Source organism: Tachypleus tridentatus, chromosome 10 (assembly GCF_004210375.1).
Source record: "Tachypleus tridentatus isolate NWPU-2018 chromosome 10, ASM421037v1, whole genome shotgun sequence".
NCBI lineage: Eukaryota > Metazoa > Arthropoda > Merostomata > Xiphosura > Limulidae > Tachypleus > Tachypleus tridentatus.
Genome location: NC_134834.1, coordinates 157,669,094 through 157,687,761, shown reverse-complemented (window position 1 = coordinate 157,687,761; position 18,668 = coordinate 157,669,094). Strand labels below are relative to the sequence as shown.

Here is an 18,668-nt window from a genome sequence, read left to right as displayed (position 1 = left end):
CTATTTATTTATCTAATTTTTTAACCGTGTATCTTCACAATCAAGCCTCCCTGAGCACCCCCGGTTACATTTGCCCCCAAACTATTGTGGAGCAATTACTTCTAAACCAAGAAAATTGCCACAAATGTATTTTCTGTTATAAAGTGTCTGTATGTTTAATTATGTAGAAATACTGAACCTGTGCTTATGAGTAATTTGTAAGTTGTCGTAAGGTCTAAGTTCTGTACAGTTTGTACTTGGTAGGCCGGCAACGTATTCATTACTAGGCAAATGTTTGTTTGGCATATTTGTTGGTATTTCATGATGTTTTTACTTGACAGGCTCCTAACATATTAAAGTTGCCATACTTTATTGTGGATTTGGTTTATATGCTCGTACCACATTAAATTTGAATCATAGGCTAAGATGAAGATTTTGCTGGTGTGGAAGTCCGAAAAAGGTTTCTTATAAGTAAGTTGGTTGATGCCTATATAGTATAGACTTTAGAAAATGTTATAACTGTGTTTTCGGAACGTTCTTTTTTATTCTGTCTTTTACAGTTTTAGTCTATTTGTTTGATACAAGTTGTAAAACTGTAGGGGGTTATTGAAACAGTAGGGAAATTTTTCAAGATTTCCATTTCATCTGCGAATTGACAGACAAAACAGAAATTTGTGTCTGTTAATGACACATCGCTAACATGTATGATGAATAGTATCAAGCTAACAGCCCTTTTCAAGAGGAAAATACTCATAGTTGGTGCTCTCTACATTGTGTGTTTTCCATAAAGCTCGAAAACCAAAAACCTCAGACCATTGTGTCATACAGTATCCAAGGTTTTTTTTTTATCTGGAGAAAACAGGCGACGGTACATTCATTTTTATTAAAGCTATCTACTGTGGTTTCAGTTAATCTAACTGGGTGATCAGTTGTTTGCCGAATGTTTCTGAAATCATTCTATATTTCAAGTAGCTAGGTATTTTCTGATAACTCTGGCCTTACTAAAAATAACATTCTCAAGAAATCGATATTACTGAAACTACACGATGTGTTCGCTTGAAGAATATTTCTCTGAAAGAACAATAAAAGGGTTTCGCAGATACTCTGTAAGAGAAAGCTGTTAAAAAAAAACAGAGTTAAGTAGCATGAAAACAGCCAGATTGTCACCAACTACTTGCTCAAAACTTACAGGCGTTATAGTTCAACATCAGAAAACAAGGTTGATATGATCCAGCTTTCCATAACTGTAAAGTATAATAAAAGAAGGGATAGAATTGATATTATGTATCTGGTAAAGATTCGAACAAAAACGGTACTGGCAATTAACATGTTTTATCTGCAATACGTTGTATAAGAATTTGTACAGTATCTTTCTGTCAAAGTTTACTAAACAAATAACATGTTTTATCTGCAATACGTTGTATAAGAATTTGTACAGTATCTTTCTGTCAAAGTTTACTAAACAAATTAACATGTTTTATCTGCAATACGTTGTATAATAATTTGTACAGTATCTTTCTGTCAAAGTTTACTAAACAAATTAACATGTTTTATCTGCAATATGTTGTATAAGAATTTGTACAGTATCTTTCTGTCAAAGTTTACTAAACAAATTAACATGTTTTATCTGCAATACGTTGTATAAGAATTTGTACAGTATCTTTCTGTCAAAGTTTACTAAACAAATTAACATGTTTTATCTGCAATACGTTGTATAAGAATTTGTACAGTATCTTTCTGTCAAAGTTTACTAAACAAATTAACATGTTTTATCTGCAATATGTTGTATAAGAATTTGTACAGTATCTTTCTGTCAAAGTTTACTAAACAAATTAACATGTTTTATCTGCAATACGTTGTATAAGAATTTGTACAGTATCTTTCTGTCAAAGTTTACTAAACAAATTAACATGTTTTATCTGCAATACGTTGTATAAGAATTTGTACAGTATCTTTCTGTCAAAGTTTACTAAACAAATTAACATGTTTTATCTGCAATACGTTGTATAAGAATTTGTACAGTATCTTTCTGTCAAAGTTTACTAAACAAATTAACATGTTTTATCTGCAATACGTTGTATAAGAATTTGTACAGTATCTTTCTGTCAAAGTTTACTAAACAAATTAACATGTTTTATCTGCAATACGTTGTATAAGAATTTGTACAGTATCTTTCTGTCAAAGTTTACTAAACAAATTAACATGTTTTATCTGCAATACGTTGTATAAGAATTTGTACAGTATCTTTCTGTCAAAGTTTACTAAACAAATTAACATGTTTTATCTGCAATACGTTGTATAAGAATTTGTACAGTATCTTTCTGTCAAAGTTTACTAAACAAATTAACATGTTTTATCTGCAATACGTTGTATAAGAATTTGTACAGTATCTTTCTGTCAAAGTTTACTAAACAAATTAACATGTTTTATCTGCAATACGTTGTATAAGAATTTGTACAGTATCTTTCTGTCAAAGTTTACTAAACAAATTAACATGTTTTATCTGCAATACGTTGTATAAGAATTTGTACAGTATCTTTCTGTCAAAGTTTACTAAACAAATTAACATGTTTTATCTGCAATACGTTGTATAAGAATTTGTACAGTATCTTTCTGTCAAAGTTTACTAAACAAATTAACATGTTTTATCTGCAATACGTTGTATAAGAATTTGTACAGTATCTTTCTGTCAAAGTTTACTAAACAAATTAACATGTTTTATCTGCAATACGTTGTATAAGAATTTGTACAGTATCTTTCTGTCAAAGTTTACTAAACAAATTAACATGTTTTATCTGCAATATGTTGTATAAGAATTTGTACAGTATCTTTCTGTCAAAGTTTACTAAACAAATTAACATGTTTTATCTGCAATACGTTGTATAAGAATTTGTACAGTATCTTTCTGTCAAAGTTTACTAAACAAATTAACATGTTTTATCTGCAATACGTTGTATAAGAATTTGTACAGTATCTTTCTGTCAAAGTTTACTAAACAAATTAACATGTTTTATCTGCAATACGTTGTATAAGAATTTGTACAGTATCTTTCTGTCAAAGTTTACTAAACAAATTAACATGTTTTATCTGCAATACGTTGTATAAGAATTTGTACAGTATCTTTCTGTCAAAGTTTACTAAACAAATTAACATGTTTTATCTGCAATACGTTGTATAAGAATTTGTACAGTATCTTTCTGTCAAAGTTTACTAAACAAATTAACATGTTTTATCTGCAATACGTTGTATAAGAATTTGTACAGTATCTTTCTGTCAAAGTTTACTAAACAAATTAACATGTTTTATCTGCAATACGTTGTATAAGAATTTGTACAGTATCTTTCTGTCAAAGTTTACTAAACAAATTAACATGTTTTATCTGCAATACGTTGTATAAGAATTTGTACAGTATCTTTCTGTCAAAGTTTACTAAACAAATTATTCATTCGCTTTTGGCCACTCTTCAGACTCCAAAAGCTAGAACTGTTAGATTCACAAGATGAGTTCAGATGCTGCAAAAAGTCTGTGTAAGTGATAAAGACCAGTGGTTCCCAAACTCTTTTATTCTGCGGCTCTATTTATGTAAGTAAGAAAGATCGAGGCCATCGAGGCCACATTTTAAGACATTTGTTTAAGGTTGGAACATTAAACAAATGTCTTAAAATGTGACTTTAACATCCTAATCCTTCACTACTTTAGCATGGTGATTGTAAAATTGTGCCACAGTAAAACAATAACATCTCCTTTCAACATATGTTTTATTGTTTATTTGGAATTAACATTAATTCGGCATCTTTGTTTTCGGCCCATTTATTTGCTGACTCCTGGAGAAAGCTATCCAGTCTCCAGATGGGCCGTGGTTCCCACTTTGGGAAATACTATTAAAGAGCACAGGCCTACATGAAACCTGAGACAGTGGTGTTCTACCCAGCACGTTGACCTAAAATACCACTGACTGATTTGTGGAATATTACACAAACTGACGTTACTGACCACCATCTTGTGGTATTGAGAAAATCACAGCTACTACTTTACTTCATACAATATATATCGTATGAAGCTTTTACTCATACAATTGAAGTAACTACATGTACAAAAAATATATATATTGTGAAGTAACTATATGTTACTTATTTGTCAGCTTCAGGTATTCAACTTATATGTGTAAGAATATCCAAGTAAAAGTAAGGTACAAATGTGTGTGATACGTTCTTATGTAGATAAGTTGTATTATATCCATAAAGTTAAGATGAGTAAAATGAATTGGAATAAGTTTATTCTGGTATGATATTACTTGTAAAATCCATGATTTTTAAATATACTAACGAGTATATGTGTTAACTTGGATTTTGTGTTCAGATGTTAAGTATACAAGAATGTTTTGTACTCTTTTCTAACTAAAGGTTTGGAAAATGTACCTTTGATTAAAAAGACAACTTTCAAATAATAAATATGCTTTTTGATATATTTGACTTTTTAAGAATGCGTTATCTTTAATACGGTTTATGGTTGTTCGTGTAGCGATTTAGGTGTAGCTAAAATAGTTTTGGGTCCGTTTGTTTGTGTAGTTGTGACCAGATCAGATTTGATCTGTTTTACTTCGTTTAGTGTTTCCTTTCTTAACTTTTTTACCTGTGTTATTACGTGTAGATGTATTGAGTTTATTATGTGTAATCTTCTGAGGCGTCAACGCACTTTTATCATATTTATGGTGTCTACTACATGTTATAGTTAGTGTGTTGTTCGTGTTTAGGTGTTCTTAAATTCGTGGATGCAGTAAGGCAGAGAAACAACGGCTTTTTGGAAGTATTTATCAAGAACAGACGACGATCCCTCAGCTTAATGAATAATCAATTGAGAAAATAACGTATCGAAAATGGTTCAGTAATCCCACCAGTTTAATCTTTTGTAATTAAATTTTTAAATATTCAAAAGTTGGTTTCGATGGAGATTGAGCATGAAGACACACCAGACTAGTAAATTATGCATATATAAAACTTTGACACTTTTGACTAGGACAGTCAGAATATCACTGGTGTTATGAGCAAAACTGGTATGTGTTTAAAGATGCCATAACTGGTCAATACACAGTCATTATTATCTGTAAAATTCGGTTGTTTAATATAATTTGGATCCGTCTTCGTACAACGAAATGAAACACAGTTGCTATTTAAATCACCTATTATTATGTATATCATTATTATTATATATACACTGCTGGCCAAAATCTTAAGGTCAATGAACATAAAGAAAAAATGTGCATTTTACATTGTTAGACTCAACCACTTATTTGAGTAGAGCTTCGAAAGATGAAAATAAGAAAAGGGGAAAAAAAATTAGCACTTAATGGGGAAAATGTGAAAACTACAAAATTAGTCTAAATACTAGCTGGTCAAAGGTTTAAGACCATACTGAAACAAAGCATTAATCAGTAAACACGTAACGAATTTAGGCATTTGTGTTCAATCATCAGCGTTGTCAACATCTCCCACTGACATCTCCTGTGTTCCATTGGGTAAAAGCATGGCAAAGGCTAAAAAGTTGACAGAGTTTGAACGTGGCAGAATTGTCGAGCTGGTAAAGCAAGGTCTCTCTCAACATGCCATCGCTGGTGAGCTTGGGCGTAGTAAAACTGCTTATGCAAATTTCTTAAAAGACCCTGAGGGACACGGAACGAGAATTTCAAGTGGTCAGCCCAAGAAAATTTCCCCGTCGTTGAGCAGGAGGATTCAACGTGTTGTCTGGCAAGACACCAGCCGATCGTCGGACCAGATTAAGGCCCTTACAGCCGCAGAATGCATCTCAAGAATAATAAGACGGCATCTACGAGAGAAAGGCTTTAAAAACCGTAAACATCTTTAAAGGCCACGCCTTCTTGCACACCACAAAACAGCTTGGTTAAACTTTGCTGAGAAGCACAATACATGGGACGTAGAAAAGTGGAGGAAAGTTTTGTTTTCTGATGAGAAAAAATTTAACCTGGATGATCCAGATGGCTTTCAACATTACTGGCGCGATAACTGTGTCACTGTGTCGTATAGAAGGTTCCATCATGATCTGGGATGATTTTTCCTTCCATAGAACAATGGAGCTTTAGGTTATACAGGGGGGTAAAACAGCAGCTGGCTACATTTGGCATGTTGAAGAGAGCATCCTTATTGACCGAAGACCCTCGTTTGTGTGGAAATAACTGGATCGTTCAGCAGGACAACGCTGCAATCCACAATGCCCGCAGGACAAAGAACATTTTCATGGCGAATAACGTGATTCTTTTGGACCATACAGCGTGTTCGCCCGAATTGAACCCTATTGAAAATGTCTGGGGGTGGATTGCAAGGGAAATCTATAGAAATGGACGTCTATTCTAAAAAGTGCATGATCTTCGTGAAGCCATCTTCGCCACTTGGAATAACATTTGAGCCAGCCTTCTGCAAACGCTTATATCGACCATACCAAAGCGAATGTTCGCAGCTATTCGCAATGACGGCCGTGCAACGCACTACTGAGACCTCTTGTTGGGCATTTCCTACCCTGTTTAGACTTCTTTTTGGTATGATCTTAAACTTTTGACCAGCTAGTATTTAGGCTAATTTCATAGTGTTTTTATATTTTTCCTATTAAATGCTAAAATTTTTTTTTTATTTTACCTTCTCTTATTTTCATCTTTCGAAGCTCTACTCAAATAAGCGATTGAGTCTAACAACGCAAAATGCATATTTTGCTTTATGTTTATTGTCCTTAAGATTTTGGCCAGCATTGTGTGTGATTATTTTTTGAATCATAAGAGGTCTTGTAGGATACCAACAGATGCCAGCAATTGTCATACTGTTTCTGTTATTTTCTTATAACCATAATAACATATGCTAAATCAAGTGTTGTGGTCTAATTAATTATTATTATAAAATTATGAAAATCGAAAAATATATATTTCTAAACATTGCTTTGTGTATAAGCTGTGAGACAATTGAATCGAATAAAATTCTGGAAGTATCGAAATACGTTTCGTATAATTTAAGTATTCTCATAATTTATTAATTGCATATTGAAAAGAACTATGCTTTTAAGATTCACGCAAGCTTTAACCGTTGTACACAGTAAAACTTTTGTTTATTTATTTTGTTCACAAGTTTCACCATTTTTACCTGGCATCATCAGGTGGGATACAATAACTGAAGCAAACAGAATTTAACTTACAAAAAAAAACATGTGAGAACCTAGAATATTAGTAAACTACAAAAATACGAATAATGAATTGTAAGCAATAAAATCATTTATTAATGAACTGTCAAATCCAGTTATAATAGATAAAACTTTTAACCAAAGTCTAAGCATTTAAATTCGTTCTATATCTAAGACGGAATGAAATTATTAAGATAGATATAACTGAACATCCTTCTGTTTCTTAAGAACAGGACTGTATGTTTTGTTACTAGGACTTCTTTTATTTACCCTCTATTAATGTTGAGGCCCGGAATGGCTAGATGGTTAAGTCACTCGACTCGGCATCCGAGGGTGGCGGGTACGAATACTCGTCACACCAAACATGCTCGTCCTTTCAGCCATGGGAGCGTTATAATGTTACAGTCAATGCCACTATTCGTTGGTAAAAGAAAATCCCAAGAGTTGGCGGTGGATGGTGATGACTAGCTCCTTTCCCTTTAGTCTTACACCACTAGATTATGGACGGCTAGGGCAGACAGCTCTGGTGTAGCTTTGCGCGAAATTCACACAAAACTATTAATGTTGTCTTCTTTCCTGAGAATATTTAGCTTAAAAAATGTTGTAAATAAAATAATGTTTTTGTGTGTATTTGCATAATTTGTTTACTAACACATTTTACGACATTTTAATTCCTCTAGTACAAAATATTATTATTATTAATTAAAGGAATTTGCAAACACTAGTTAAGCTAAGAATAGAACTTTTATATCCAGATAGTGTACCATGAATGGGATTATGAAAGGGCATAGCTGTAGATCATTTAGTTTTACTTTCACTTACATAGTAAGTGACCTATTAGAAGCCTGTATTAGAAAACCTTTGTTTTAACTAAAACATGTTTCAGTAATCCTGATTCCAAAAATATTTTTGCAACCACATTAAAGAACCTCGTACGACAATATATTTATAATCCTTATTGTTAAAAAATTACACTGTTTAACAGGTGTCTACTTGGAACGATTTTATTGTTGGTGGTCTCAGGAACAACGATAGATTTGTGGAAGCAGTACCAAACTGATAACAATAAAATAGATCCTAAGAAGAAAAGGTTTTCGCAAGGTGAGTGTTTGATATTGTACTGTTAATGATGTCCTCTGTTGTGTTGACCTTTTATGATCCAATAACATGGGTCAATTACTATTTACTTCAAAATACTTTTGTGGATCAGAGTAATTTTACTACATGTAACTGCAGAGTATTGGTAGTATAGTAAAAACACATTCAATTCTTCCTGAGATAATAGTTATTGACACAAACCTAATTCCATCATTTTTTCACCTTAATGGATATTCGTTTTACTGTTAAAGTCAAAGTTTCTTTCAGCTTACAGAGAATCTTATCGTGTTTATACAATCCAGGGTTTTATCTCTTATTGTCCTAACATACCCTTTAAAATACCTTCTTCTTCATAAATTACGAAAAACAAAATACCAATTTTGAAGAAAGGCAAGGTGTGAATGGACAAGATGCAAATTTAAAACCACTATTTTTTTCATCCAGGAAAGATTTTCGAAGTTTTAAAGTCGTTTTCTCTCTACACCAATGGAAAGCAGATGCTGAACACCAAAGTTGGGTCAGGAAACCTTGGAGCCCTGCATGGTTTCCGTTTCTTTACCATGGCGTGGGTTATCTTAGCCCATACCTACATGATACCTTCTATGAATACTTATAGTAAGTAGTGTTTACAAAAAGACTAATAACATATCTCATCGTATAATTTTGTTAATCTTTGAATGAAAATAATTTGACCAATCTTAATTAGCTAATAATTAGTAAGCTTCAAATATATGTATATAACCCGGTACATAAATGCATGTAGCACATTTTCAACATATGTACAATGTTTATTTTCCAAAAACAACTGCATGCAGTTGTAGTTATGTTGATAATTATACATTTTGCTAAACCTTGATAGTTGATTGTTGTTTTGCTTGGTGTCTGCATATGAAAAAATCGTGTTTCATTAAAATATTTTCCATTTTCTCAAATATATCAGTTTTTAATAACTATAGATAAAATAATTACCTTTTATCGTATATTGTTAACACATTTTACTTTTCCAAAAATCGTGCTATAGATAAAAGGCACGTAACGTCATAAAAAAAATAAAGTAAAAAGTATTTAGGAAAAAGGCATTTCACTCCACTAACTTGTTTATTTGTTTGTGTTCAATGAATTGTCACTAGTATAATGATTTTAAAATAACTCATTCTGATGCATAACATTCCATAAAATTGGTTTTCGTGTAAGTGTGTAATCTACTTTGTTTATTTCAAGTGCAAAGCTACATTATGAGCTAACCACCTGCACTGAGCCATAGGGGGACAGTTACTTAAAAAAATAGAAACCAGTTATTATAGCAAACAGTAAGTAGTCACACAATTATGAAGTAAGACAAATTGACTATTACCTGCCTTCCAATGGATAAACGTTACGTTTGCAGACTTGCATTGCTAAAATCTATGGAGGTAGTGGTTCCTCGCCATGGACAAAACGCAAATAACGTAGTTTTGCGCTCAAACAAACAAATAAATTGGTTCTTACTTTAAACGTATGCTTCATCAGTTTCTGTTTCCGACAATGTTAATTGTCACTGTTACAGGTCAACTTATAAATTTTCAATATGCGGTAAAGGATGTCAGTTTCATGGCTGTGTGGAATTCCTTTCTACAAGTTGATACTTTCTTTTTCCTCACGTAAGTAATAATTTGCTTCGACTGCGATGTTTCCAAAGAAACACTACGTCTAATTAAGAAAGTATAACACGTCAGTAATATATATAAGACTTTAACTGTATTAGATAACAAATGATATGTTTTCTTTTAGATCTTGTACTTAGAAAGTAATATTTCCAATAAAACTTATTAAAATCAAGTTTGACTGCATTTTTAAATGTTTCTGTTGATTAATTCGTTACCAAATTTGAATTAGAGATATGTAAGAACAACATTTGACAACTCAGAAGTTACTACTCGAGAAATAATGTTTTATATAACGCGATTAGGGGTTTTGTACCAATTAATTAAAAAATTCTGAAAATTATTATTTGTATTTTTAGTGGGGTGACGCTTGTCTACACAACAATGAAAAAACTAAAAGGAACAAATGGACGTTTGGATCTCGTGAGATACGTGATACACCGTTACTGGAGGTAGGTGTGGCGACGATCCTCATTTCAAGTATTTGTAGTGTATTTTATAAGAACTGGATTTATAGATGATAAGAGAAATTTATATAAGGCTTTAAATATCAGAAGTTATATACTAAACACAGATTCTATTTCCGAGATAATTAAATAACTAAAACAGATCTTAGAGTTTCTAACGTTTAAAATCCCATTAAAGATTTCAAATTTCAAATATATATATATTTGAAGATTTCAAATTTCAAATATATATATATAATTAAAATCAATTATTGGTTTTGACATTCTGAATTGTCTATTACAGTTTAATTAAACTTTATGAAACAATTTGTCTGAAAGAAATATCAAAAACTCAGCAACATATACGTATGTATGTTCAACGTATCAAGTGACTGTAACTGACCAATCGATATTATAGAGAGGTTGAGTACTTTATATCAAAACTATTTTGGAACCTCATTACGTCCAGTCACGTTTTGTCTGATGACCGTGGATCCTTTCAAAATCGGAAGTGTAGTTTTTATTATAAAAGGCTTCATTTCAAGGCTGTTATGTCTAAAGCACACCCATCACCCTACTGCTTTCCATTAGCCATTTAGTGTACTAGAACAACGGCTCCAAACGCCAGTTTCAATAGTTTAATCGCAGAAAACTCTGCGTGTGAAGATTTTTTGGATATGTTCTGATATGGAATAGCATAAATACACATTTCATTCTTTAGCATCTTGAGAAATGCGAAGGTAGAATAAATACGTCGTGGAAGCGACTTATGAACGTTTGTTGTTTTTTTCAAATGGATATTATTTCCTTACGACTTGTTTCTATATTGTCCTGGTGCTCCAGTTTGATCGATATTGTCAAAATGTAGTTCTTATACATCACGTTTCATCGCGACTTTATGTCAACCGTGATTGTCACGTGGCTTGCTGATTTACATATCCAAAATATTTTTAACATAACCTACTCAGCTTTCTGTATTTATATTCAAAGATCTTCTCTGCGAAATGCCTGTTTTTCGTTTTGTTCTTTACGCATTTATTCAAGGTTGACCCCTCCTTTGATGTTGGTCATATCCCTGATGTTTCTACTTCCGTTACTTTCTTCTGGACCACTTTGGAGTAGATTTGTAGAAAGTGAAATACAAAAATGTAGGAACACCTGGTGGGCAAACATGTTTTACTTCAGTAACTTCCTTTATCCAACAAACATGGTAAGTATTTTTTCTATAATTTAGCTTCAGCTATATTACCTATTCAACCACTTTCTGAAAAACAAGATAAAATAGAATTTTGATTAAAACAGTTGTTTGCCAGACAACGACACAGTTTGAAAAATCGTCGTTAAGGATGTAAAATAAAACAAACTGTTATATATTTGTGTTTTTATAAAAATGTACTAGGAAACAAATCATAAATTTTCTTCAAAACTGCTGAAAGTTTTAAAGGTTAATGCTTTATTATGAACCAGTTAATATTATAGAAAACAACTAGTTAGCATGTCTATTCAACACTGCTGAAGACAATGGACCCCAAGAAGCGAGGTAGAAGAAGGCAGGTCCTTTTATTTACTTACCTCGCTTTCCACGCATGCGAATTTTGGTTAAGATAAATGAAAAGCTATAGACATTAAAAGAGATATTCTGACAGGCAGAACCACTACAGAGAAATACGGAAGGACAAAATCAAACGCCAACTTCATGTATTACTCCTGGTATACCCTAAGAACACTTGGCCAACTACATGTATTACTCCTGGTATACTCTAAGAACACTTGGTAGAGATTAATAGAATAGCATGATGGCCATAGTGGATCAGACCCGAACGTCTCTATTCCCCCGGATCTTCCCGAGGGCTCTAAAAATGAGTCACAGGATTGGTTAAGTTAGATCAAACACTGTAGGCGAACATACAATCAGAAAGTGGTCCCTCGCAGACAGTGTTACCCCTAAGCTGCGCGGCCGTACAGAAACACTTAATTATTCTAGTCGCGTACATCCTCAATAGTGATAAGAAGTCTCAATACACTGACGGTCATATTGACCTTGGCAATCGCTAGGCCTAAAGTCCAAATTTGGTAGCATTACAAAGCGGCGTAACGATCCATTATGGTCTATGGTCTAAAAATAAAATATACCCCAATAAAACTGGTAGCGCACATTGCCTTGATACTGATGCAGATGAAAAATTTATTCCACGCATGGAATGAAAGATTAAAGGGAACATTGCTTGTGGAGAGACTTTGGGTCTAACTGAATTCCGCGAGGACCTACGTCTCTGTATGTCAAGTTTGTTTCAAAAGTATGCAAACGATAATCTTGCCTTATGTAAATAAATATACATGATGATGATAAAATAAATGAAGACCAAACAACATGTTTTATCGTTCAGACATTTACATTTTCCCTAGTTTTACACGAAAACCAATATTCTTCAATAGTACAGAAAGAATATCGATATTTTATCACGTACCTAAACTGGTGTTATATTGAAAATTACACAACGAACAGTCATGTACGTTCTCACAGCCTGCACATATAGCTTTCACAGCAACTTAGTTCATTGAGTTATAATAAAACCAGTTACGGTTCAGTAACACTAGCTATAGCTTTCAAATGAAAACTGACGATAATTTAGTTCAATCATAATAGGTAGTAAGAACATTTTGTTAGGGTTCCACTCTAAAGAACACTGCTCTGTACTTACAGCGTGCTAAGTTTTAATAACATCTAACATTCAAGTTGTATATGTAGTTTGCTTACTAAAGACCTTGTCGTGCTCCTTACTAAATGTAACACCCAAATGAACGTGTATTAGTGTAACAATTTCTTTAATAAAGTTCAGTGTCTGTGTGTATGTCACTCATCACCTCATGAGTCACCCCAACTCCTAAATAGTACCTAACGAATCGTCGCGGTCTGGAGATTTGTATGCAAGTATAATCTTTCACTTAACCTCTTAGGGAACTTGGGTTTTTCGCGAAACCCTATTTAAGGGGATTTCCCGAAGCGACCTCTCAATTCGGCATTGATTTACATGAAAGCACTTAAATGAGTAAGTCTGCTAATAACCCTTCGTAAGTTGGTTAGGAAAATTAAATGTACATTAGAACAGCAATGATAATTAAACTCGAGAATTGTGAAACAGTAGTTCAAACATTAAATTTTCATTATAGCGGGTTACAATAGATGGGAAATAATGTTATGTCCTACTGGAACAACCAACAGGAAGGTGTAACTTTAATTAATAAACAGTTCTGTTGTAATCTATTGTGCTCTACTGAAACTACCAACCAAGAAGAAGGTGTTACTTTAATTAATAAACAGTTCTGTTTTAATCTATTGTGTTCTACTGAAACTACCAACCAAGAAAAAGGTGTAACTTTAATTAATAAATTGTTCTGTTTTAATCTACTGAAACTACCAACCAAGAAGAAGGTGTGATTTTATTTAAAAAACTGTTCAGTTTTAATGTCCTACTTAAATTACTAACCAACAGCAAAGTATGACTTTAATCAATAAACAATGTCTCTGTTTTAGTGTATTTCGCCCTACTGGTATTTGGCAGCAGACATGCAGCTCTATCTAATCTCGCCGGTTGTACTTATTACACTCTACAAGTAGGTGTTTTATGTTACATAAACTTTACTAAGTCACAGTTACTAAACTAGACAGGCAAACTAGTTATCTAAAAATGTATCATATGTTACATCTCTTAGATTGGGCTTCAGTAAATCCTTATATAATGAACGTTGTTGTTCGTTTTTTAATTGTTATAATCCTAACTTTCCCTCTTCTCAACTGTAGCAAGTTTAGAACGATAAGTATTGTATTTTCACTAGACTGTACGTTATCTACAGTTTCACAAAATCTCCATTTATTGTTTGTTTGTTTTGAATTTCGCACAAAGCTACTCGAGGGCTATCTGTGCTAGTCGTCCCTAATTTAGCAGTGTAAGACTAGAGAGAAGGCAGCTAGTCATCACCACCCACCGCCAACTCTTGGGCTACTCTTTTACCAAAGAATAGTGGGATTGACCGTCACATTATACTGCCCCCACGGCTGAAAGGGCGAGCATGTTTGGTGCGACCGGGATGCGAACCCGCGACCTTCAGATTACGAGTCGCACGCCTTAACACGCTTGGCCATGCCGGACCATCTCCATTTATAATTCATATAGACTGTGTTTGTTCGTTTTTGTGACTTCTTGCAAAGATTCATGAGAGCTTTTTGCGTTAGCTATCCCCAATTTAACAGAGCAAGACTAGAGGAAAGATAGCTAGTCATCACCACACACCACTAACTCTTGGGCTACTCTTTTACCAACGAATAGTGGGATTGACCGTAACATTATAATGCCCTCACAGCTAAAAGGGCCAGCATGTTTGGTGCGACAAGGATTCGAACCCGCAACCCTCACATTACAAGTCGAGCACCCCTAACCATCTCACCATGCTGGACATTTTAAGTAGGCATTCGGCACATTTTAAACAAGCCTTAATCCTTTGTTGGTTCATAAATAAATATTACTCAAGCTTTTTAAAAGTCACTTATCTATTATATTTTACAACATAACCCCGTTGTCTTCTCTGTTCTAGCATTAATAAATCTTAAGCCTGGGTAAAATAAAGTGATATTATATAGGTCATACTTTATGTCCTAAATCAGGCCTGTTTCAAGAAATAGGACGTTGCCACTTGTACCACTTTTTCTTTATTTTGTAGACACACGCAAAAAAAAAACATGATGTGTGCTTAACGCAGAATGATATAATTAGGTTCAGGTTGATATAAGTTTAAACTGGAGATTCGTTATGTATGCTTATCGCAGAAATAATATAACTAGGTTCAGGTTGATAGAAGTTTTAGCTGGAGATTCTTTTTTAAAATATTCGGACTTACAGCAAGATGTAACCTTGGAAAAGTAGTTGTTTCTAACGCTGTTTTGTTGTGGATGGGCGGGGCGTAAATTCTTCACCATGTATGACCTCGAGCTTCTCACGAGGATTTTTGTTTCTGTTAATTAATTACAAATCTTTCCAGAAACCCATAGTTTGGAACCCTTGTGCTCAAGGTCTTTTCTTGATAGAATTCTATTATTGTTTGAATAAACATCTGATTTCATTTATTACTTATAATAATCGAATAACATTGTTTTACGTTTCGCTAAAAATAAAGTTATAGGTAATGCAAGAAAGATGTTTGTAATGTTCACATTATCTTGGTTTTCCCCAACCCGGAATCAATGAGTATCTAAATTTCTAAATACCTATAGATTAATCAGGGATTCTTGGTTCCGTAGATATATATTTTGATAAATCTACACACAATTTCTAATACTTCTTGCTTATCACAATGTTCTTTACATTTGCGTTAACATTACTTCCTATGTTGCGAAACCCAACACATGCTACGTCTTAACGGTCTGTACACTGAAGTTGTTTTCCACAGACTGAAGTCAAATAAAAAATTCCATTTCACCCACTGCTGGGACCAAGAATGCCGTAGTGGCTAACATGCCCGAAGTTAAAATCAGAAGGCTCACAGTTAGCATTCATTTGCCTTAAAAACGTGTTTCGCTCTTTGGAACTGGGGAATGCGTTTTAAAAGTGACTGTCAAAGTACCCTATTAGATTAGACAAAAACTAGCTCAAGAGCTGGCAACCGGTGTCGTTCCACAGTCTCCTTCCTGCTAGGTCATGAGTTCAATATTAGCAAATAATTCTTCATTAGTTTTACGGTTAAAGATACAAATTAATTAGATATAATCATAAAAGAAATAACACGCATATCATTGTACTGAAAATTTAAATGATTTATTAATAATCCCCAAAAAACATTATCTGTTATTATAATTTGTTTTTCACCACCAGGTGGCCACGTATGGGGTTTGTTCTCATCACCTTTGGCATTTTAGCATCATGGGTTTCTATAGCAGTAATTACAGTGTGGAAGGATTTTAATCCATCAGTTGTGCTGTTTGACCCAAAGTAAGAAATATATTTCATGTTTATATTTAATTTTGTTATAATACGTACACATATATATTCCTAACATATTACTAGCATTATTCAATGATACATTAGATATTAAGTGACATTTTTTTTAATGTCACATTCTCATATCAATTTTTTGAGCGAACATATTTACATTTTTTGTGTGAATTTCACACTCTTCATTAGCAACTCTCAGTACCGACATTTCCTTCCTCTCTCTTGACTTTAATATTTCTGAAGTGGTTTAGTCTAAGTTTTACCAATATTTGAAAATTTCATAACGAATTCTACTTCTCCTTTCCACATTCGCTGTTACTATGAGTTCCAGGTCGTCACTTATTATTTTCAAACGTATTCCATTTTTGCATTTGATATTCACTGTGCTTGCATATTCCAGATCTTTACTCTGTCATAACGTATTCCATTTCTCTTCTTCACATTCGCTGTAGTTAATATTTACTGTGTGTATTTTAGGGCATCTTTATCAAAGCGTATTCAATTTTTCTTCTTAAAATCCGCTGTAAATGTGTCTAGGTTTCTACTATTTTTAAGTCAATAATAACATGTTTATTTTCGTTATAAAATGTTAATACATGTTTAATGTATAATTCATTTTGTATGTTTTGTTCTTTAATTGGATGTTTTACGATTTTCTTTGTATGATGTAGTTAAAAACTGAATATAGCGTGTAATATAACATATCGGCTATCCCATCTTCTAACTTAAACTAAAACTTTAAATCCAGATTTTATCATTCGTATAATTGTCAAACTTTCTCTTAAACTCATTTAAATTTATTTTCTGCACAACAACACCCGAACGTAGCTCGTTCAAAAGACCAACAGCCTTGTTATAAAAATTGCCTTCGCTGAAGATGACTTCTCTCATACCAATATTTATACTTGTGTCCCCTAGTCCTACTGTTCTTACCATTAAGTATGAAAAAAATGATGGGTCAACATTATCAATTCCCTTTACAATCTTAAACACCTTAATCAGATCTATTGTAACTCTTCGTTTCTCAAGAGAAAACAATTTAAGAGATTTCAAAATCTCCTCGTATGACAACCATTCAAATCCTAGGCGCCATTCTAGAAACTCTTATCTAAACCGTTTTCAAAAATTCAATATCCTTCCTAAGATAAGAAGCCCAAGACTGAACACACTACTACAAGTATAGCCTAACTAGTGATCTATACAATGAAAGTATGACATGATTAAACTTGTATTTAGTACTTTTATAAATTCAACCTAAAACTTTGCTTGTCTTACAACTAGCAACAGTTTACTACTTGGATAGCATCAGAAACTGATCAACCAGTTCACCATGAACCCATCCTTTTATGACACTATTATTCTCATTAATATTATGCTTATAGTTGAATTTATAAAAACCCACCTGCATTATCTTGTTTTCATTATAATTAAAACCCATCTGTCATTTATTCGCCATACTCACTAAATAATCTAAATCGTTTTGTAAAGTAGTACCATTCACTTTACAGCCAGGAATACCCAATCATTTGTAACAGCCCTCAGCTTTCTTCCATCAAGCCTTTCTTCTAAGTTAGCTAACTTCTCTCACACACCTACAGTTATAATATTTTCAAGCTTTTTATATGGCACCTTTTCAAATACTTTTTACAAACCTAGATAAATCTAATCTAATCTAAACCCTTACCATCATTCACATAAATATTAGCCTTTTCAAAGAATGCAACGCAAGATGTTTCCACAGTGAAAAAATGTTGACTATCCAATACAATTCTTAATTTGTTAAATGAGTTTGCATAGCATCTTTTAACAGACTTTCCAAAACTTTTTCTGCAACTGATGTAAGACCATTAGGCCTATAATTACTAGGAGAACTTGTATTTCCTACCTGGTAAAGAGGAGTTACATTAACCAACTTCAAACCCTCTGGCACCTATCCAGATGACTCCTATTTTTTACTACAAAAAATAGTAGTAAGTGGTTCACGTATCTAATCTTTAACCTCCTTCAAAAACTCTTAGCTAAACATTATCTGGTACAGAAACTTATCGTTCCTTCAGCTTCCTAATGTTCTCTTAACCTGCTTAGAATTAATGCAGTAATCTTGTTTGATGTTGTTTCCATCTGTCAACTGTTCAAGAAATGGAATACTGCTTAAATATTCGTAAATAAAAACATGAATAAAAAGAAAAAAATAATAGCCCATCTATCTAATAACCATCAGGTACGAGTGTTCATTTATCATCTCTAAGGGATCCTATCGCCAAACTAATATTTTGTTTACCCTCAATGTATTTAAATAAATCCTTACAGTTAATTTCCAGCCATCCTTTTCTCAT

The 18,668-nt window shown here is 33.1% G+C and overlaps 1 protein-coding gene across 1 annotated transcript in view; it reads left to right on the top strand.

The window, feature by feature from the left end:
• LOC143230738 (nose resistant to fluoxetine protein 6-like) overlaps nucleotides 1-18,668 on the top strand; it is a 37,374-nt gene that overhangs the window by 10,913 nt on the left and 7,793 nt on the right. The window contains exons 5-11 of the mRNA XM_076464822.1: nucleotides 8,144-8,259; nucleotides 8,701-8,871; nucleotides 9,803-9,896; nucleotides 10,259-10,351; nucleotides 11,390-11,555; nucleotides 13,881-13,960; nucleotides 16,213-16,329. Coding sequence (XP_076320937.1) covers nucleotides 8,144-8,259; nucleotides 8,701-8,871; nucleotides 9,803-9,896; nucleotides 10,259-10,351; nucleotides 11,390-11,555; nucleotides 13,881-13,960; nucleotides 16,213-16,329 — 837 coding nt within the window. The remainder of the gene's footprint in view (nucleotides 1-8,143; nucleotides 8,260-8,700; nucleotides 8,872-9,802; nucleotides 9,897-10,258; nucleotides 10,352-11,389; nucleotides 11,556-13,880; nucleotides 13,961-16,212; nucleotides 16,330-18,668) is intronic.